Source organism: Erithacus rubecula (genome assembly GCF_903797595.1).
Source record: "Erithacus rubecula genome assembly, chromosome: 17".
Classification (NCBI taxonomy): Eukaryota; Metazoa; Chordata; class Aves; order Passeriformes; family Muscicapidae; genus Erithacus; species Erithacus rubecula.
The window spans coordinates 727,444-749,411 of record NC_136669.1 but is presented as its reverse complement, the minus strand read 5'-3'; the positions used below and the strand labels follow the sequence as shown (position 1 = coordinate 749,411).

Genomic DNA, 21,968 nt, shown 5'->3' with positions numbered 1-21,968 from the left:
CCGGGGCCGGACTTTGGACCGGGCCGGGCTCCCCGCAGGCCGGCAGAGCCGGGAGAGCCCATGGGTGCGGGCAGGGCGCTGTGCGGGACACGGTGAGGGAGCCGGGAGAGCCCATGGGTGCGGGCAGGGCGCTGTGCGGGACCCGGGACACGGTGAGGGAGCCGGGAGAGCCCATGGGTGCGGGCAGGGCGCTGTGCGGGACCCGGGACACGGTGAGGGAACCGGGAGAGCCCATGGGTGCGGGCAGGGCGCTGTGCGGGACCCGGGACACGGTGAGGGAGCCGGGAGAGCCCATGGGTGCGGGCAGGGCGCTGTGCGGGACCGGGACACGGTGAGGGAGCCGGGAGAGCCCATGGGTGCGGGCAGGGCGCTGTGCGGGACCCGGGACACGGTGAGGGAGCCGGGCCGGGCACGGAGCGGGCCCGAGCGCCGCAGGGCGGGCTGCAGCACCGGGGCAGGCGGCGCTGAGGGAGGGTGAAACTGAAGGAGGGTGAAACTGAAGGAGGGTGAAATTGAGGGAGGGTGAAACTGAAGGAGGGTGGCACTGAGGGAAGGCAACACTGAAGGGGAATGGAACTGAGAGAGGGTGACACCGAGGGAGGGTGACACCGAGGGAGGGTGACACCGAGGGAGGGTGACACTGGGGGCGGGCGGGCGGCACTGTTACCCAAATGCTGAATAGGCTGCGGTAAGTGTGCGGTAAATGCGCGGTAAATGCTCAGCTGCAGTAAATGCGCGGTAAATGTGCAGTAAGTTTGCAGTAAATGTGCAGTAAGTGCCCAGCTGCAGTAAATGCACGGTAAATGTGCAGTAAGTGCTCAGCTGCAGTAAATGTGCAGTAAATGCACGGTAAATGTGCAGTAAGTGCCCAGCTGCAGTAAATGCGCGGTAAATGTGCGGTAAGTTTGCAGTAAATGTGCAGTAAATGCACGGTAAATGCGCGGTAAATGTGCGGTAAGTTTGCAGTAAATGTGCAGTAAATGCACGGTAAATGCGCGGTAAATGTGCGGTAAGTTTGCAGTAAATGTGCAGTAAATGCACGGTAAATGCGCGGTAAGTGCTCAGCTGCAGTAAATGTGCAGTAAATGCACGGTAAATGTGCAGTCTATGCTCAGCTGCAGCAAGCGGTGAGCTGCGAGTAGCACGGGGCCGGACCCACTGCACAAACACCTTCCCAAGGGCCCGTGAGCCGGTCGCTCCCGACTCGCAGATTCCATCCCCAGGGCTGATAAACTGATGGTCTCCATCACGGGGCTCCTGTCCCCAGCCCTGCTCTGCATCCTGGCGCTCACTTCTCCTCGTTTGTTTCAGGGCTGGAACCAGACATGGCACGCACACGTCCCGGGACTGCCCTGGTGCCTCGACAGCCCCACCATTGCCTGCATCCCTTGTGCCTACCTTTGGATCTCTTTTCCTTTCTACTACTGCTACCTCCGGCACAGAAACCAAGGCTACATCAGGATGTCCTGCATCTTCAAAGCCAAAATGGTGAGGGTAGAGCATGGGGTTTGGTCCTAAAGTTATCTCAGCTTTGATGCAGAGCTTAACTTTTCTAAATTATTAGTTATTTCCTGATCATCCACCTCTGTGGGGTTTTTTGACATTTACTGGCTCAGGCCAGTATAAATCAAGTAAAGTTTTGGGAAGATATGTCATGAGAGCTTCTCCCCTGTGCTTCCATTTGATTCCCAGAAACTTCCTGTAACATTCTGTGTGCCAAACCTAATCTTCCACCCCTCCAGTCTTTCTGCCCAGGCAGCTTGGATCATTCAGTTGGGTAGCTTGTCCCTGCATTTCAGTTCATTCCAGTTTTCTCTCTCTGCCCCAGGTCCTTGGATTGATCCTGGTAATACTGTGTTTTTCTGATGTCTTCTTCATGGTGTGGGAGAAAAGCCAGGGAATCCCACGGACTCCAGCATTCTTCATTAGCCCTGCAGTGCAGGGAATCACAATGGTAATTCCTCTGTTTGTCTGCACGTGGCCAAGCTCAGCCCTCCTGGGACAGAGCTTGTATTTCCCCTGCTTCTCACTGTCCCTGAGCACAGATTTGGGAGTAGAGGGCTGGGGATGCACTTTGTGCCTCTCTGCTGTGTGACACATCAGGGGCTTGGAGTTGGGGCAGACTCTGGGCTGAGCACACCTGCCAGGAGCTGAGGCTTCAGCAGGGTTTAGAAACAGGTCTCTCAACAACGAGACAGGATTTCATTTCTCATCACCACAGTATGTGATTTAGTATTGTTGAGAAGGAAATGTGATTTCTGTTCAATAAATAAGTGCCTATTCTCCCCTTCTGTCATTGCATCTCCATAGCCTAAACCCTTCCAGCCTGTTGGCCCAATTGTAATTGTATTACTTGCCTTCTCTGTAGACATTCTTGAGTGCAAAACTGCACATAAAGCTTTTCAGTATTAGCCTCTTAGGAACCATACTGCAACTCTGAGCAGTTGAAATGTCTGGGCAAGAAGCTAACTGATTTTTCTCTATTGTGTTCATTAATTTGATAATGTTTGGCATTCTTTTACCAAGTATTTATTTGGACAAATTTGTACTTCCTCACAGGTCCTTGCCTTGTTTCTTACACAAGTAGAAAGAATGAGGGGCATCAGGACTTCAGGGGTCCTACTGATTTACTGGCTGCTCTCATTTGTGGCTGCACTCGTGATGCTTAGTTCCAAAATTCAGCGTGCCCTGGAAAAAGTAAGTGAGATCACATATCTTTAATGTGCAGACTACACAGTCTCTAAACAACAGGGCTGTTTTTGTCTCACTGACTGCTCAATATGTGCTGAGAAAAATGATTCATGGCACTTTATATTTGTGGCCTATGCTTATTTGCAGAGCCAGAACAAGAGAAGCTCTTACCTCATTTTCACCAGTGTTCTGTCCCTTAGGGCTTCCTGGAAGACCATTTCCACCATGTTACAACTTACCTTTATACTGGCCTGGTGCTAGGACAGCTTGTGTTATTCTGCTTAGTTGATCACCCTCCCTTCTTCTCTAAAGCTGACAACAATCCTGTAAGTATAAGGTGGCTTTTCCTAAAGCTTTGTTTCATTGCAGGATTTTAAGTATATGGGGATACACAGGCACATGAGTATCTGGGTGATGTAAGATGCTCTGTGCTTAAGAAAATAAATGTCTTTGGGTATGAAGAATTATACTCCTTTTTCTTCCATCTGAGGTGTTATGCAAAGTCAAATTCTCCAAAATCTCCCAATCCCACTGAGCTTTCACAATACACTTGCTCTGGTTCAATGAATGGGGAGGGGGTAACTCTGATTGCTTTTCCTGGGGAAGCACACAAAGGAATTATATTCATCTGACACATGCCATTTTCTATCTGTAAGTATCACACGTGTTTTCTCTCCCATCAGAATCAGTGTCCAGAAGCCAGCAGCTCTTTTCTTTCCAAAATCACATACTGGTGGTTCTCTGGGTAAGAAAACAGAAGATGTGGTTTTGCTACAGTGTCAGAAAAAAGCAACAGCATCAGAGATCAGAGAGGGCATAGCTGGCAGTCAGTAGGAAATATCTCAGCCTGAGTTAGCTTATGGAGGGAAGATTTAAATTATTTCTATAAATTATTTCTCTTGTGAGGTATTCTCACAAGTTCAAATTATAAAAATTCAATTTACATTTCTCAAAATAGCTTAAAATGCAAATTTGTGATTGTAGGTAATTCTCTTCTGCCTCCCAGCTACCCCTCCAGTGCCCACCCAGTCCTGAAATAGATCCCATCAAGCTCTCATCATCACTGTACACCAGCCACAGCTCTCTGCCAGACTTTGCTGTAACAAGTGCTGGGGAGGGGGAAAACTGAAGAGGTCATAGGCCCAGAGTGCTGCTGAGCAGTCAGAAATAAAACAATTACATTCCTTAATGTCCACTGTAACCAGGTCTCATCTGCCTTTCATGGAGCCCAGAGAAAGTTAAACTGAACTTTCTTCTCCACTACCCAAGACTCTCAGTGTGGACTAGGAATTAGGGCTGACTTGCAAACCCCATTGTGCTGACAGAAGGTAGCCCAGGGATTCACAGAAAACTGCTGTTCCTGGGCATTATTTATTGTTCACTGTGGGAAGGGCAGCCCTGAGCAGTGTGTGATGTCAGTGCCTGTGCTCTCTCTGGAGCACTGTCTTGATGCCCCTGTTCTGGAATTGTCCCACACAGCACAGATCCTGCTGTGCTGCCCTGACTCTGTCCCTCCAGGCTTCTCTGGAAAGGCTCTCAGCAGCCCCTGGGGGTGGATGACTTGTGGCCAGTGAGGAAACAGGACTCCTCTGAAGAAATTGTTGCCTGGGCAGAAAGAGAGTGGAAGAAGTGTCAGAGCAGAACCCAGCAGTGAGTATTTGATCATCATGGGCTCATGATGGGAAGTTCTAGATGATCTAAACAAATACACTTACAGGTACTAGTGTGTGAGTCCCTTTGTGCAAAATCTGATTTGAAGTGCTAAAATCTGCTGGAGAACATCCTTCCACTCCTGGAAGCACAGAAGTAACTTTCTGTGAGAGGGGTCAGCTTGTGATGAGCTTTTATATTGGATATGGTATGAGACCTAGTGTGAGATGTTTAGTGGTTTTTTTGAAGGTAATTAATTCCCAAGCTTTCTCCAGTTGTAGGTAACTTTCTCATTGTTTCTTCCTTCAGGAAAATGGGGTCTGCTACATTTAAAAAGAGTCAGAAAACCGAAACTGGCATAGCAGAAGCTGAAGAGACAGAGGCTCTACTGCAATCAAAGCACAGTCAGAGTGGGCCCTTACTGAGAATGTTTTGGAGCATGTTTGGAACTTACTTCCTTCTCAGCACTGTCTGCTTAGTTATCTGTGATGTCTTCTTGTTCTCCACCCCAAGGGTACTGAGGTATGTGCACATTTATAAAGTATTTCTGTCACCTGTGTAGGATTGCAGTGTGCATGAGCTCAGAGATGTGTATGTCAGCACAGACACACAAAAAACCTTTTGAAATTATCTATTGCTGACAAAAGGAGTTCAGGTGTCATTTGTGCTAACCCCACTGCCAGGTCAGGAGGAAAAGATAAAAGCCACTGTGTGAAGCTGTGCACACTGTCTGCACTGCTGTGCTCCACAGTGGGAAGGACAGGGTGCACCAAGCCCTGTGGCAGCTTCACTGGAGCAGGAGTTATTTGATGGTTTATGTGTCACATCACTTACCTTGGCTAATGAAGAGCACAGCTGTGCATCCTACACAAACAGCTTTGTCAGTTTGATAAAGTGCTTTGTGGTTTCTGTTGGTACAACACCAACCTGCATTATGTTATATTTTCATGGCCAAAATCCTTTCTCAGTCATTAAGATTAGGAGAAGTTCTGGAAATGTCAGTGACTCCCTTGGATTACAGCTACCACTCTGCATATTTCTGACAAATTCATGAAAATCAAGAGCCCCCTTTAACACTGAAAATGAGGTCTACCCAGAGAGGATGCTGAGATCAGAGACTGCTTCAAAACCACGAGTGGCTGGATTCAAAAATCAGGATAGTATATGTTCCAATTCTTCTGCTATTTACTGATAAACCTCAGCCAGAGAGAATACAGAAAAATGACCAGTATTTCTGCCAGCTTATTTTTGTGTTTGTCTGATACTTCATCCTTTCTGTGTGGACTCAGCAACATTTTGCTCCTGTCTTGCAGGCTTTTCCTGAAGTTCATTGAAGATGAGGCAGCCCCAAGCTGGCTTGGCTATTTCTATGCCTTCAGCATGTTCCTGCTGGGCTGCCTGCAGACTCTGTTTGAGCAGCACTACATGTACAGGTGCCTTGTTCTGGGGCTGAGGCTGAGAACTGCACTGACAGGCCTGGTGTACAGGAAGGTGAGGCTGCAGCTCTTGTTAGCTTGGCCTTTTTCCAGCCCTGCCTTAGCAGTAATGATGTACACTGTTCATGGCAGTCTCAGGGGAGATGGCATTAGAAACCAGGGTTAGGATGTAGCTGTGCTGTATTCATCTCTTAGCAGTACATGGCAGTGCATTTTTCAGAGATTTTTTTTTTTTAAGAAGGAAAAGCCAAAAAAAGGTTAAAGCAAAATTCAACATGAACTCTCTTGTGCTGTAGATGATGGTTGGTAAAAGGAGTAAATGCTTCATCTCAAAGTGAAGTCACATGGCCCAGGTAGCAGCATGGTTTTAATACCTGGGATTTGACATTTTTCTCCCTCTCTTTGTTCCCTTTGAGGAAAAGAATGTTGTTTGACTTTTGGACCAAAGCTGTTGTTTGATGTCTTTTCCTTCTTCTCTGCCCTGTCTAGATCCTAGTTATGTCAAATGCCTCAAGGAAAGAAGCAACCACAGGTGAAATTGTTAATCTGGTGTCTGTTGATGTGCAGAAGCTAATGGATCTGATTATCTATTTTAATGGGACCTGGCTGGCTCCTATTCGGATTATTATCTGCTTTGTCTTCTTGTGGCAGGTAAAATATGACACTATTTATCAATCCCTTTCCATTCTAAACACCGGAGGAAAAGGGAAGTTTCAAAATTCCACTTACTGGTTTGAATTACATGAAATTGCCATGTTTTTCTTAGGTCTGTAGCATGGTCTATTCACTTTTCTTTCTGAAAGATCTTTTTATTGATGTAGAATCCTTGTCTGATCCTTCAGTTCATCTTCTCCCCTGTGTATCCAGCATTCACTCCCTTTTAGGAGACTGAATATGGTTATTGTGAGCTAACTGATAAACTTCTGCTTCAAGTTTGCCTGTCACCTCTCTTCACAACCAAAAGGTGGTGACACAGTGGAGGCTGAAAGTCCAATTCCAGCTCCTTGGCATAGTCCCAGAGCATAATGGAAAATGGTCTGAAACAGCAACTTGACATACTTCATCCTGCAGCCTGATTACCACAAGATCAGTGAAACAGCTTGAAGCAAAGTTACATGCCATTCAGAAAGAGTAGTGGATATTAGAATTTCATAGGTATCAAGGAGTTTAGCAAGGAGAGAGCAAAACCTGAATTAGAAATAATGGAATTTTCTCTAATTTCTTATCAAGGTAGGGTATTCTCAGCAATACAGAGCCCTATGGTTGAGTCCCTGGTTTTGGCCAATGGAAGTATGAGCAGTAGAGACAAGTGATTCACAGGAGCTTTCCAGAGCCCTCTGAGGCCTCTCTTTACTGCCAGGATGGATTGTGCCTTGTGCCTGGAAAGATGCTGTGGCTGTGAAAAGTCATCATCCCATTCCAGTGATGTTGACAAGTTGAATGTGGTTGGAGCATAACTGCACTTTGTTTGCTGGTGTTCACAGACTGTTTGTGCCTGTAACTGTCTGTGCCCACCAGCACTCTCCCCTCCAGCCAGCCCTAGGGGGATGTAACCATGAGAATCAAGTGATGATACATAATTGTTATGGGCCTTGGATCCAAGAGCTGTCCCAAGATAATGACAAGGATAATGCCACCATTTCATCTCATGCAGACACGCTGGGTTAGTTCTGCTGCAGGAGTGCTTTGTGGAGGGTTTGGGTTTGTTTTTTAAGGAAAGGCTGGTGCTGTCTGGGGTCACTAACTCAGGGCAGCCACAAGATGTCCTTGTGAGCACAGCCAGGGAATTTTGGCAGTGGCTGGGATTGCCAGCGTGCCTCCAGCAGGATCCAGCTCCTAACAAGGGAGCAGACAGGTTCAGCTCAGCCTGGTGACAGCAGTGCCCCTGCCTGGAGAGTTGCAGTGCAGGGCTTGGAGCACAGCTCCTGGAAAAGGCAAGGGCAAGGGCAGGGGACAGGCTCAGCCAAGGCAGGCGATGCACGAGCTCTAACGAGAGGGAACAGAGTTAAGTGAACAAAAACCAGTCTTTCCTGTCATCACCAGAAGCTCCTTCTCTTTCCTTTTCTCTCCTGGCAGCTTCTAGGGCCATCTGCTTTGACTGCAATTGCTGTATTTCTTCTTCTTTTGCCTCTGAATTTTGTGATCACCAAGAAGAGGAGTCAGTTTCAGGTACATTTTGCTTCATAAAAACAAAGTTATGTGATTAGTTATATTTATTATTCATGCTTACCGTGACTGTCTGAAGTAACATAGAAGGATTTGAAGCCTGCAAAGTTTCTTGAAATTTAGAGTAAGCTCTTCCATGTTCAGCCTTTTACTATATTTGCCCTACTTTCTGTTGTTTTTATGTACTGCCAGTAAAAGTAAAGCTCTGAAGATGAAAAGTAAAATATTTCCCAGCCTGGAAGATTCATAAGCAAAACAGTATACACAGCTCAACTGCAGGGAAATTTATTCAGGACTTGGAGGCAGGAATAAGGTATTTTTCTTCAGAATAATTGCATTATTAAACAGTCAACCTATTAAATGATAAAACTCAAACATATTACAGGAAATCCAGATGAAACATAAGGATGAGAGAGCCAAACTCACCAATGCCATTCTCAGCAACATTAAAGTAATCAAACTGTATGGCTGGGAGAAAACCTTCATGGAGAAAGTGCACAAAATCAGAAAGCAAGAACTTCAGGCCTTAAAAAGATCTCAGATTCTCTTCTCAGCATCCCTAGTTTCTTTCCATTCATCAACTTTCCTGGTGAGTGGATCACCTTCCTGCATAAACCTGTGCTGTTACTTGCCTTTGTCTTTGTACTCATGCCTGGACAGATTTTTCCTATGGACAGCTAAAGATCATATCTGCCTGGGGGAGCTGGAAGTCACAGGAGTTGCTGTGGCTGCTGCACCAAAACCTCCTTAAAGCAGAAGATCCAATGACCAAACTGGTTCTGCTGCCAGCACAGCAGACCTGTGCCTGTGGTACCTGCAGGGCAGGCACCCAGAGGTGATAGCCTGCATTGAACCAAATGGGTCCAGAGTCTTGAAGGGCCTGTCACCCTTGAACCACTGTGAAGCAAGTGGTCTGGTTGTCTTTTGTTCCCTTTCAGGTCACATTTGTCATGTTTGCTGTCTATACCCTGGTGGATAACACACATGTGCTGGATGCTGAGAAGGCCTTTGTGTCCTTAACACTGATCAACATCCTCAACACTGCCCACTCCTTCCTGCCCTTCTCCATCAATGCTGCTGTCCAGGTTAGCTGCAGTTCCTTTGGCCATCAGGGTTCTTTCATATCCCCATTAACAAGTAAGGTGGGGGTTTCTCAGGGCCCTGCACACCAGCTATTTAATTGCCACTGTGAAACAGTGAACTGCAAGGGTTTGCAGCTGAAGGTCCTTTGTGGCACTGCTGTTCAGAAAGGCTCCTTTATATTGACAAAATAGTCAACAAGAATTACTCCTAAGTCTTTTGTAGCTCAGCACAAGCACCATTAGATCTCAGAGGGGCTTCCAGTTCTGTTTCTACTCACAGAAGTCAGAATAAGTGGAGCAAAATCTCCATAGGGGAGATGCTGCTAGTCCAGGCCAGAGAGAAAAGCAATTCATTATTCAGTAAGAAATGAGGAAATTCATTTCCTTCTTACACTCCAAGACTGTCACAAATTTTCATGTACAGAAGCAATCACTGGAAAGATTGCAGGAAGAATTGGATGGACAAGTACCAATTTCACTGAAGCAGAGGCACAGGGAAGGATGTGCAGGTTTTTCTAAGCTAAGCAGAAATACAGGCAGGTAACATAAGGAAGAGCTGCCCCTGGCCATCTAAGCCTGCATCATCTGCAGCACAGCATTAGCCAACATTCTAAGTGGGTCTTCAGGCTGAGTCTTCACTTTGGGTTTTTGCTCCTTTCTACTCTAAATCTTCTTTCTCTGTGCTGCTCCATTTCAGGCCAGAGTTTCCTTAAATCGCTTGGCAGCTTTCCTGAGTCTGGAAGAGCTGAATCCTGAGAGCTCAGGCAAAAACACTTCTGCCCGTGGTGAGCTTTTATGTTAGCACTTTCATCTTCTAAGGGGAGTAATTTCTATTGTTCAGCTTCTACTCAGAGTGTCTACCATAGTCAAGAGAAAAATATTTGCAAATTACTGTCACTTTATTTCTCTGGCCTCATTATTTCTAACAATGAAATCTCATCTGGTGATTTACCCCTTCTTTTCATAACAAAAGTTGATTTTTAAATACACACTGAAACATAAAATCATATAAATTGTGACATTTCTGTAGCATCTCTGCATTTATGAGTGGTCTGTCTCTCTTCATGTTTTAGTACAGGCAGGTATCACCATAAGAAATGGAACTTTTTGCTGGAGCAAAGAAACTTCTCCTTGTCTTAGAAGGTACAGACTTACCCTTAGTCATCTCTCAGTACTCTAGGTCAGGGTGGATGCTGGATAAACTAATTCCACAGGACCTAAGTGAAACCGGGGCAGAATATCCAGAGGCTTATAAGTTTGCTTCATCTTCAATGTTGAATTCTGAAAATTATAGAATCAGATAAAACATAATTTTGCTATTATGTTGAAGAGCACATAAATGGGAAGGTGCCTGTATCTGGATGTTGCTTTATTATATGGAGACTGGGTTTTTTTTTTTAACTTTTCTTGTCCAAGTATGAAATTACAGTGATTCAAAGCAAAAAAGTAGAATAGATGGAATAAAGATATTATATATGACATCATTACATGCTTATTTCTAAAGGCATTGATATTTTAGAAAAGCTTTGAAAAATTCTGATATTCAGGAATGTTCTCGATCCAGTGCTTTGGGCTAGCCTATCTCCAGAGTGAGGATCTGGGTATAAACTGAGATGGGAATGTGGATGAAGACTCTGGTTGGGGGTGTCTGAAGGGATGAAATTAGGGGATTTACTTGATACATACCCAACACCAGCAAGAGTTTTGATACTATTACAGTTGTTTTCTTTCCAGAAAGTGATGTAAGGTGTGTAAGAGGCTGATCTTTTCCCTACAGCATAGACCTGAGCGTGGCCCAGGGCTCTCTGCTGGCTGTGGTTGGGCAGGTGGCTGCTGGCAAGTCCTCCCTGCTGGCAGCACTGCTGGGCGAGCTGCAGGCCACCCATGGCTCTGCCACCCTCCAGGTGAATTCCCCCCCAGACTGGCTGCTAATTAGGCTGTTTGCAGGAGCTGAAAAGCATTAACACACCATCAGGTACCTCAGCCAAACCCACTCACTGCTGAATTTGAGCACAGGCTGTGTTATCACATTTCATTATATGCAGGTGCTGCAGACCTCTCAGGTGAGCCTGAACTTTGGGAGTAGGAGCTGGAATAGTACTTCAAAGGTGCAGTTCTGTTTCCCCTCTGCCAGTGAGCTGAAGTGCCATCCTGGTAACCTGCATCCTGCACTTGCACCTCTCTTTACTCCTCTGTAAGGCAGCAACAGTGCAGACTTGTACTTTGCAAAGCCTCCTGAGAACTGTCAGTGGCAATGAGCATTCCAGATCTCCACAACTGAGCTTTTCTTCAAAATGGGTTCCCACAGTGTCAAGTTGAGCTCATGGAAAAGTTTGCTAACGTTCTTCCACTTTTATAGGGCACTGCAGCTTATGTTCCCCAGCAAGCTTGGGTTCTAAATGCTTCAGTGGAAGATAATATTCTATTTGGAAAGGAGATGGATGAAACGTGGTTCAATAGAGTGACAGAGGCTTGTGCACTGCTCCCTGATTTGGAGACCTTCCCTGCAGGGCAGAAGAGTGAAATAGGAGAAAAGGTACTGCCTTGGGGTTATGGTTTGGCCAGCTTTGGCCAGAGTAGCTACAGCTTCAGGTGTCCTGCTTCAAACATCTATCCCTGAGTAAGTACAGCTCTGGGAGCTGTGATGAAAACACAAAAAGCTGAACTCACAAGAGGTAGGTGCTCAGGAATTTCTGGAAAGTTTGGCCATGGTTTAATTTAATTTAAGCCAGTCATTCTTGGGTGCTCTTTTGCAGGAGACAGGAGTTGTTCAAGAGACTCTGCCTCTGCAAGAGCCCTGGTTGGAGGGAGGGAGGGAGATATCTGATTTCAAAACAAGGAAGTCATAAAGCCTCAGTGCAAAAGAGAGTCAGCAGCTGGGAAATGTGGTGTAGCTTTGGAATGAGTCAATCTCTTTTCCAGGGAATCACCCTGTCTGGAGGGCAGAAGCAGAGGGTGGCCCTTGCTCGGGCTGTGTACCAGCAGGCCTCAGTTTACCTGCTGGATGATCCCCTTGCAGCTCTGGATGCCCACGTTGGCCAGCACATCTTTGAACATGTGCTTGGACCCAGTGGTTTACTGAGAGACAAGGTGTGCTATAGACCTGAACTGCAAATAATTCCCTAAAGTCACTAATTAGCAGAGCCCCCAGAATGTGCCTGATCTCTTCCAAATTCTGTCACCATGATTTCTGATTCTTTTTTGTCTGATCCATGATCAGTCTGATCCTGGTCACTTTTGAATAGTTCAGTAGCACCTTTACACTTCACCCAAATGTTCTTAAACACTTCTCCTCCATTCTTTTCACACTGGTTATGTTTTGTTTTTCCTTGGTATTCCTCTGCTGTCAAGCAATATAGATAATAAACATGGTTACATGGAAAGGGATGTTAGGGCAGCTCTATGGGATTCATACTATAAATTGCCTAGAAATACATGATTCAGTTTCCCATTATAGAAGGAAAACAGGAAGCAGGCAATTTATTTCATTAAAAATCTAATTTAAAAAGACATATCTGATTATAAATATCTTTCTCTCCATGAGGATTGGTTGCAAGTATCAGAATGTAATTATTGTATTGAAACAGAATGGCTGGCTAAGAAGAATGTGTCAGATTTAAGGTGTACTGAAAGGGTTTGATTGTATATTAGAAATGCAAAATACTGCAATTTATCTAGGGAAAAATTACTTTTCTTTTGTCCTTTCTTCCAATTATCTGTGCAAATATGTTCAGAAATGTAAATAAAAGGAAATTCCCTTCCATTCCATTCAAGCTGATGAATTTTTGAGGCCTAAATTTGATCCTGGAATACTGAAGTGCTGACAGGAGAACAATTGTAACTGTTCCCTCTTTATTTAAGCAGACTCGAGTGCTGGTGACTCACACAATAAACATTTTGCCTCAAGTGGACAACATTGTTTTTCTGGTGGATGGAATGATCTCAGAAACTGGTTCCTACCAAGAACTTCTACAGAAAAATGGGGCCTTTGCAGAATTTCTCCATTCCCATGTCAGTGAAGAGGAGAAGCCACGTGCTGGTGTTCCAGGTAACCCAGATGTGCTGGAATCATTCTTCCTAGGTCTATCAGTCAATTGTTCCCATATCATATCTGGTGTATTATGGACATTTAAAGCAGAGGTCCAATCACAGTAAGGTTGTTGTTTTGTGTGGGGAAAAATATTCCTGTCAAATCAGCTGACTCATCACCTCAAAATTGGTTCTTGACTCCATAGGAGCAGACAATAATCCTGCAGTAAAGTATTACCCACTATATGTGCTAATCTTCAAGCCTCACCTTGATATTTCTACCTTTAGAAACAATTTCTAAGTGGATCTTTCCTCCATATTACCTGTCTTTCAAAGGCTATATAGAACAAAAAAAAAAGGATTCTAAAGCATTTAGAAAAAAATACATTATTTCACAGCAATGGGAGACACCAAAGGCACTGTCACCACTGGAAATGGTCCATCTCAGGAGAAACCCCTCAGGTAAGGCTAAAGCAGTCTGAGACACTGAAGAATTGACTCCAGAAACCCATACAAGCCTACAGGGAAGCTCTTACTGAGTATGATACAGGTTTGAGATTGATCTGCAAATGAATAACAAGAGCAAACAAGCAAAACTCAAGAATAGGTAAAAACCTGCTCCTGAATGTGGAAGTTGACTGACACTTCTGTATTTCACAAGGAGGCAGAGCAGAGCTCAGGTCCAGGCTCCCTGATCCAGCTGGGTGTGATCACTTCCCTGGGGGCTGTAGGGTCAGACTCATCCCAGACCAGCCTCAAGCCTCTGCTCCTCACTGGTGTGCCAGAGCCCAGTCCCTGTGCAAACATGGACAATGCCTGGGTCACTCTGGAGAACCCTGAAAACTGCAGCCCTCAAAACAGGCATGGATTTAGGGGTGGGTGGGTGGCTAAAAATTGAAAGGATTTTTGTTTTCTTCATGAAGTGGTGAGTCAGTAAAATCTGCTGTGAGAAAGGAAACCATTCCTGTGAGTCAAGACTGTACCAGTGGAGGATTCAGCAAGGCAGAGAGAACTCAGCACAGCAGGGTAAGCACAGCAAGGACACATTCCATGGGATAACACCCCTGGCAGGCAGGTCAGCTCCCTGCCTCAGCTAAACCAGAGCCAGGCAGTCACAGCTGAGCTCTGAGACAAGGACATGTCATATGAGAATAAATGAGAGCAGTAAGCCAGAAACCCCAAAAGAGGCAGCTTTTCTTTAGGGAAGCCCAGCACTGTCCAGGCTGGCATCTCTCACCTCTCCTGGTCAGCAGACCCCACACAAGCAGCCAGTGTGAGCAGGACAGTCATCTCTCACTCCAACAACACAGGAAACCACTGCCTGACATAAAGAAAGCCTTACATGCATTCCAAAAGTAATATGAGCCTCTTGCATAACATTCATCAGTTGATAAAAATCATTCATTAATGATTTCTTTAATTATGCCTTCATTATTCATCCATGAGGAAAACAAAACAAGAATCAACATTGTTGCTGTGGCTGGGGCATATAACAGAAATGCCATAATAAATGTATTTTTTTTTTGCTGACAAGCTCTGCTCTTTCTCTGCCCATGTTCCTGTCTCCAGGTCAGTGCTGGGGTGCATAGAGCCTACCTGCAGGCAGCAGGCCCAGCCCTGTGTGTGTGCACCATCCTGTCCTTCACGTGCCAGCAGGTCCTGGCCTTCTCCAGGGGCTACTGGCTCAGCCTCTGGGCAGGTGACCCTGTGCTCAACGGGACACAGCAGCACACCCAGCTCAGAGTGACAGTCTTTGCTGCACTAGGAGTGCTGCAAGGTTTGCTTCACTTGCTCACTTCATTCTTCTCTCCATTCCCACCTCCCTTTCCATATCCAGGCTGTTTTCTCAGAATATAAACAAGTGCATACCCTTGGGCTTTCAGCTTCCTGGGCTTTTGGCCCCACCCCTAAAGGTTTTTCTTTATCTCTTTTCATCCTTCCAGTATAAATTAATTCTATCAAAGTGCAAGGCTCTTCTCCATGCTGAATGAAATCTTGGCTTAGGTCATGCAAAACAGAAGAGAAACTTGTAAACTTTCACCTTTCTTTATCTTGTTTTAAAATTCTTTTCTTTCCACAATTCTTTTGGTCACTCTATTTAAAAAGAAAAAAATATCACTGAGAAATTTAAAGTATCCCAAGTCAAGCTTCTTTTGTGATGAATGAATAATTTGTCCTGCATGTTTAAGTTCCTGGATCCATGTCTCCCATCAAGCTGGCTTAGAAGGTCTTTGGTCACTCTGTACCCTGCAGAAAGGGCAGCTTACCCTGCACCTCTGAGGCTTGGTTTGATTCCTGCTGAAGAGAGGTTTCATTCCTGATCCACCTTCCTGAATGCACAGAGATGCAGCATTCACAGGACTAAGTGGAAATCAGAGTCTTGCAAAGGAGAGCTCCAAGGTGGCTTTGTTCAGACCCAGTACTAATGATTTCTTTCCTCTTGCAGCCCTTGGCAGGTTTGCCTGCACAGCAGCAGTGCTGCTGGGGGGGGTGTCAGCCTCACAGCAGCTGTTCCTGCAGCTGCTGAGCAGTGTCATGAGATCCCCCATGCTCTTCTTTGAGCAAACACCCACTGGGCACCTGCTGAACCGCTTCTCCAGGGACATGGATGCTGTGGATTCTGTCATCCCTGACAAGGTCAAGTCTGTGCTGGGATTCTTGTTCAACCTGCTGGAGATCTACCTGGTGATTGTGGTGGCTACACCGTGGGCAGCAGTGGCCATAGTGCCCTTGACTGTTCTTTATGCAGCATTCCAGGTAGGAGCTCACAGCTCCAGCAGAGGCTGCAGCAGCACTGCCGTGTCCCTGCAGAAAGCCTCCTTCCATTTCTTAGCAGTCAAGGCAGGCAGAAATTAGTTTCATCATCTCATGTTGCATCTGAGCAGGAGTAATGTCAGTCCCTTTCCCACATCACCTCAACCTCCCAAAGGACCCCAGAGACATCAAAAAGAGATTTGTGCATTTTTGATGTCTAAAAGAAATCCTACCTAGGGCTATTCCTCATGTCCTTTAGTGTAAATCACATGAATACTAAGGCATTTTTCCTTTCCTGCAGAATTCCTACACTACCTTTTAATATATCCATGTTAGCCAGCCAAGACTGAGCACTAGGGAAGGGCAGCTGTATCTCTGTTCTCCATGGAGCAGGCCTGAGCTGCAGGAGAAACTGAGTGTAGAGCTTTGTGGGTTCACAGCTCCTTTGCCCCAGCCACAGGGTTATTCCTAATAAAGACAGGACATGACAGAGGTAAGAACACTGCCTCATCTTTAGGGCTATCTCCTACATGCACATAAGGTTTTGTGACATGAGGATAAATGTACTGTAGCACTTCCAAATTTCCTGTCCAGTACCTCCACAGAGGCACGAGCCCTCTAATGACTCTCCCTTCTCCCTTGTGCCAGCACTTCTATGTCAGCACCTCCTGCCAGCTGAGGCACATGGAGGCTGCCAGCAGGTCCCCCATCTATTCCCACATCTCAGAAACTTTCCAAGGCAGCAGTGTGATCCGTGCTCACAAAGAGCAGCAGAGGTTTATCTCAAGGAGTGATTCCCTCGTGGATGAGAACCAGCGCCTTTGCTTCCCTGGAGCTGTTGCTGACAGGTACCAATCTGTACAATCATCATGTGTTGGGAGGGAGGGAGAGAGAGGGCACCCAGCACAGCTCTGTCCCTCCTCCTGCAGGTGGCTTGCTACCAACCTGGAGTTCCTGGGCAATGGCCTGGTGCTGTTTGCAGCCTTGTCTGCAGCCCTGAGCAGGACACAGCTCAGCCCAGCAGCTGCTGGCTTCTCCATCTCCTGTGCTCTCCAGGTAATCCAGTGTGGCCACAATACCATCCTTGCCTTTACCAAAAGCAGCTGCATTCTAATTTCTATTATGAACTATTTTTGTGCCTTTCTAGATGTCTTTTCCTACCAAATGCTGCTGTTATTGCTGAAATCCAGAGCACATGGCCCCTTAGGGAATGAACCTCATTAACACATGTATGGGCCATCTTCTTCCTCCTGCACCTGAATCTAAATATAAGTCAAAGCAAGCCCTGGGCAGCTGAAGCAAGGTCTTCAGTACCTGTCTTACCTGCTTGTACCCCAGTTGCACAGGAGCCTAAAAAATACCTACACTATGTTGTAGCATCCAAGTCAATAGCATTTCATTCTCTATTAATATGTGGAAGGGGCCATAGGAGGACCTGGCTTTCACTTTAGCATTTTAAGGTTTTCTGATGTCATCTAATTTCTGCTATAATTAGCTGATGAGGAGATCTTTAGAAATAAACAGTAAGACAAAGGAGCAGGTAACTCCTGAGCAGCTCAGGGCTGGTTTTCTGTGCCCTAATGCTTCTTCCCCCATGTGTCAGATCACTGGTGTTCTGAACTGGATGGTTCGCTCCTGGACAGACGTAGAGAACAACATTGTTTCTGTGGAGAGAGTGAGAGAATACCTGAGCACTCCTAAGGAGGTACCTCATCCACTATTGACCTTACTAGAAGGGGCTGAGCATCTCTGCAAACTCAATTAGTAACTCTTCTGTTCCCCTCATTTTCCCTTTCTAAAAGGCCAGTCATGTTTCCTTTAAAGAATTGCAGCATTTGAGTTTTATCCAACTGACTAGACTTGTTTTATAGCCTCTGATCATTATTTCCTTAAGATAGTTATGCACTGGATTGCCATTAAAATAGCTTCACTTGTTAACACTCATGGAATGAGACATTTCCTGCCCATATTTGGAGTATTTATTATGTGACTTCAGATGCAACTCTCTGATGACTAATGGCTCCTAGATAACCTTTTAGCTGCTAAAAGTCTCCAGTGCAGTAATTTTTGTTCTGCAATCATTAAAATTGTATTTCCATATGCTGCCCTGAGAGAGGAGGCTTTCACAGTCCTGTTTACAGAGGCATATAAATTTTTGTTATTGAACTACTCAGTGTCAGAACTCTGACATGCAAGCAAACATTCATCCCCATTTTCAGTAAAGAAAATCTGACTGGCACCTTCAGATAAAGTAAAAAGCCAACATCTGCAGTATAAAAGTTAAAGGCCTTTTCCTGGTTTGGAAACAGCAAAGAGATTGGGGGGCAGTTGGCACAGATGTCTTCATGAACTTCCCATTCAGGTATTGCCACTTGATTGGGTTAATTCAACTCAGCCTTCAGCTCTGCTGTTTGCTTCCATCTCTCCAGGCACCTGGGACTCTGAGTAGCAAACTTCAAGTTTGGCCCACTGAGGGAAGGATTGAATTCAGAAACTACAGCCTGTGCTACAGGCCAGGTTTGGAGTCAGCACTGAGGGGTGTCACTGTGAGCATCAATGGGCATGAGAAGGTAAAAACCCACTCCAGCAGTGTGAGCAGTGCTGGGCACTGACCAGAGCCAGGGACACAGCCCTGCCTGCACCCAGCACAGCAGCCTGGCAGCTCCCACACTGCACACCCTGTCCAGCTTATTGCAGCACAGCAATTCCATTTTTGCACTCTGGTTCTAAAGGAAGGCTCAGTTCAAACTGTTAAGTCTTGTAATTATTCTTCCCAAAGGCTTTTGTGATTCCTTTTCATACAAAACATTTACAAACTGTAAATGCTTCCATTTAAGAAAGCAGTGCCAGCCTGTGTGAACCACAAACAACCCTAAGGATCTGGTCTGTGCAAAGCTGTCTCTCATCAAAAGGCCAAGAGGAGCTACATGACATGTTTGTCCAGCTGTGAGAAAACAATAAAACCCAAACTCCTTCCATTGCACTTTGCAGATTGGCATAACTGGCAGAACAGGAGCTGGGAAATCCAGCCTTGCAGCGGGGCTGCTGAGACTGGTGGAGGCTGCAGAAGGATCCATCCTAATTGATGGACAGGATATTGCCCAGTTAGGCCTCCATGACCTCAGAACCAAGATCACTGTCATTCCCCAGGTATGAAACCCACTTCCAAAATCCTTGAGCAGGGTCTTGAACACCTGGGAAGGGTTTATAAAGATTCTGTGAGAGAAGGGACATTCAGCAGTTTCCAAACTGGAAATAACCTCTATACCATGTTTATCTGCCATTCAACACATTCTCACCCAGCAGGCAGGACCCAAGAGCTCATTTTTATAATTAATTTCAGGAGTTGTTTGTACTGTCTCTGTGCTCAGGATCCAGTTTTGTTTTCTGGCTCCCTAAGAATGAATCTCGACCCATTAAACCAACACACTGATGCAGACATCTGGACAGCTTTGGAACTTACTCAGCTCAAGAACTTTGTGGCAGATTTGCCAGAGCAGCTGGAATATAAATGCACTGACCAAGGGGAAAACCTAAGGTACCTTTATCTGCAGAAAGACAGTGGCAGGGCAGTGCCAGCCCCTGGCCTAGGAGAACTGGGATAAGGAGGACAATTCCTTAAAAAAAAAAAAAAAAAAAAAAAAAAAATTAATGATGCCCATACTGCAAACTGCTGCATTACTATCCTGTTTAGAAGTATGAAATCAAATCATAAGACACTAAGACCTTTCAGACTTAGTCATGGTGGTGGTTTGCATTTGTGCAGTTGCCATTTTTTCCAGGTGTAGCTCTTTTGGGTGCCACAGCAACACCTTCCCCTCCCCTCCCTAGGCTGTTCATGTTGTTACCCACCTGCAGTGCCACCAGCCTCAATCCAATCGCCCTTTCAGAGAAAGGGTGATCCATTAGAGATTTCAAATGAATCATCTGTTCTGACCCCAAGGAAAGGTGAGTACTGCCCTCAGTTTACCATCCCTCTTCCTCCTTGCAGCACTGGTCAGAAACAGCTGGTTTGCCTTGCCAGAGCACTGCTGAGAAAAGCCAAGATCCTCATTCTGGATGAGGCCACAGCAGCAGTGGATTTAGAAACTGATGTGCAGATCCAGTCCATGCTGAGAGCTCAGTTCAGAGACAGCACCGTGCTGACCATCGCTCACCGTGTGAGCAGCATCCTGGACTGTGACAGGTACAGCAGGACTGGGGAGAGAGGAACTGACACACACAGGGTGAACAGCAATTCCATCCTGGACTGTGACAGGTACAGCAGGACTGGGGAGAGAGGAACTGACACTGACACACACAGGGTGAACAGCAATTCCATCCTGGACTGTGACAGGTACAGCAGGACTGGGGAGAGAGGAACTGACACACACAGGGTGAACAGCAATTCCATCCTGGACTGTGACAGGTACAGCAGGACTGGGGAAAGAGGAACTGACACTGACACACACAGGGTGAACAGCAATTCCATCCTGGACTGTGACAGGTACAGCAGGACTGGGGAGAGACACTGACACACACAGGGTGAACAGCAATTCCATCCTGCCCTGTGACAGGTACAGCAGGACTGGGAAGAGAGGAACTGACAGTGTAAACAGCAATTCCATCCTGGACTGTGACAGGTACAGCAGGACTGGGGAGAGACACTGACACACACAGGGTGAACAGCAATTCCATCCTGGACTGTGACAGGTACAGCAGGACTGGGGAGAGAGGAACTGACACTGACACACACAGTGTGAACAGCAATTCCATCCTGGACTGTGACAGGTACAGCATGTCTGAGCAGTGGGGCACTGACACAGTGTGAACAGCAATTCCATTTCTGCCCTTTTCCTGCCTAAACCTCCAGGCTTTGCTTTAGAGTTTGCAGGATCTCTCTTAAACCAGCAGGGCACCAGCAGGTTAATCAGAGTTCCTTTACTCCCACACACTGCTGAGTCACAGCCCTCTCCCCCCACTGACAGCAGAACCATGACTACAGCTCCTTTCATCACCTGAGAGTTGTGAAACTGAAATCCCCAGTACTCTGTTCCAAATCTCACTCCAGCCTCAGCTGCCAAAAACCTCTCCTCCCAAACTCAGCACTTGAACAGTCACTCATCAGGAGCCCTTTCTATCCCAGCAGTGTTCCCCAGCTGAAAAGCTGTTGGAAAGCTTGGCTGAATAACCATCAAGTACTGAAACCTACTTTAAGCAGAAATTGCTACATTTATTATAGGTGCTGTGTACCCCAAACTTACACTTCTTTTCATATTCACAGGATTTTAGTCTTGGAAAATGGCCGGGTAGCAGAATTTGATACTCCAGAACACTTAATAGCTCAGAAGGGACTGTTCTACAGACTGATGGAAGAATCAGGCCTTGCATGACTCACTCATGGAGCATCCCAAAGCAGAACCACCACCATCAGGAGCAATTGACCTCAAAATTGAGTATTGAATTCTCTCTAAAGTGCCTGACATTCAACCAAAGCTGGTTTGAGCCAGAACTGCAGTGAGTAGATGGAAAGGGGTAACTTGGGATACACATTATTTCCATAGGAAACTCAGCAATTCCACTTTCATTATGTTTCCAGATACCAAAACCTCATTTGACTGCTGAAAATGAGACAGTCAGGACTTAAATACTTCTCTGGTATAAAAGCAAACAAGCCAAAAGAGAAAGATCACAGCATTCCAAATTTATACTGACGTGTAGCCCAAATATCCATCATACTTCAAGATTACACAAGTTATTTTTAAAAGCCAGAAAGATTTCATGGACAGCAAGAAAGAATTTCACTGTTGTATTTTGTATTATCTTTGTCAGTATGTGAGGATTGCTCACCCCAGCACTGCTCTTACACAGCTGTGGACTCAAGGCAGCAGCTGCAGCTCATCATCCAAAGTGCACAAACACTGGGGAGGAGGGAAGGAGAGGCAGGAGAGCAGAGGCTGCTGCAGTGCCAGGATCAGATCCACCCCCTCCTGTGCAGGAGCAGAGGCAGCTGGACAGGCAGCAGAGCATCCAGCACTGCCAGCCAGGCTTGCAGCATTGCCACTGCCAGCTGCTCACTGCAGGGGTGTCCAAACACTGACACAACATGTCCAAACTGCACCTGGCCACCAGCTCTGACCTCCTGCTCTGCTGATCCATCATCATCATCATCACCTGCTCT

The 21,968-nt window shown here is 46.0% G+C and overlaps 1 protein-coding gene across 2 annotated transcripts; it reads left to right on the top strand.

The window, feature by feature from the left end:
- Positions 1–348: 348 nt before the first annotated feature.
- On the top strand, positions 349–21,916 carry ABCC6 (ATP binding cassette subfamily C member 6). 2 transcript variants are annotated; one of them, XM_079320910.1, is made up of 31 exons: positions 349–391; positions 1,312–1,488; positions 1,829–1,954; positions 2,560–2,697; positions 2,892–3,017; positions 3,375–3,436; positions 4,210–4,341; positions 4,651–4,863; positions 5,655–5,832; positions 6,267–6,428; positions 7,854–7,946; positions 8,329–8,532; positions 8,882–9,028; positions 9,723–9,810; positions 10,099–10,168; positions 10,803–10,929; positions 11,385–11,561; positions 11,948–12,115; positions 12,890–13,073; positions 13,453–13,516; positions 13,978–14,080; positions 14,624–14,831; positions 15,501–15,811; positions 16,457–16,656; positions 16,738–16,864; positions 17,412–17,513; positions 18,238–18,378; positions 18,800–18,958; positions 19,180–19,346; positions 19,800–19,994; positions 21,072–21,916. In XM_079320910.1, exons 1-31 carry the CDS (start codon positions 353–355, stop codon positions 21,178–21,180), a joined length of 4,497 nt encoding a protein of 1,498 aa, XP_079177036.1. In that variant the 5' UTR covers positions 349–352; the 3' UTR covers positions 21,181–21,916. The 2 variants fall into 2 exon arrangements, with proteins under 2 accessions (XP_079177036.1, XP_079177037.1); XM_079320911.1 differs by lacking the exon at positions 11,948–12,115.
- Positions 21,917–21,968: the final 52 nt, after the last annotated feature.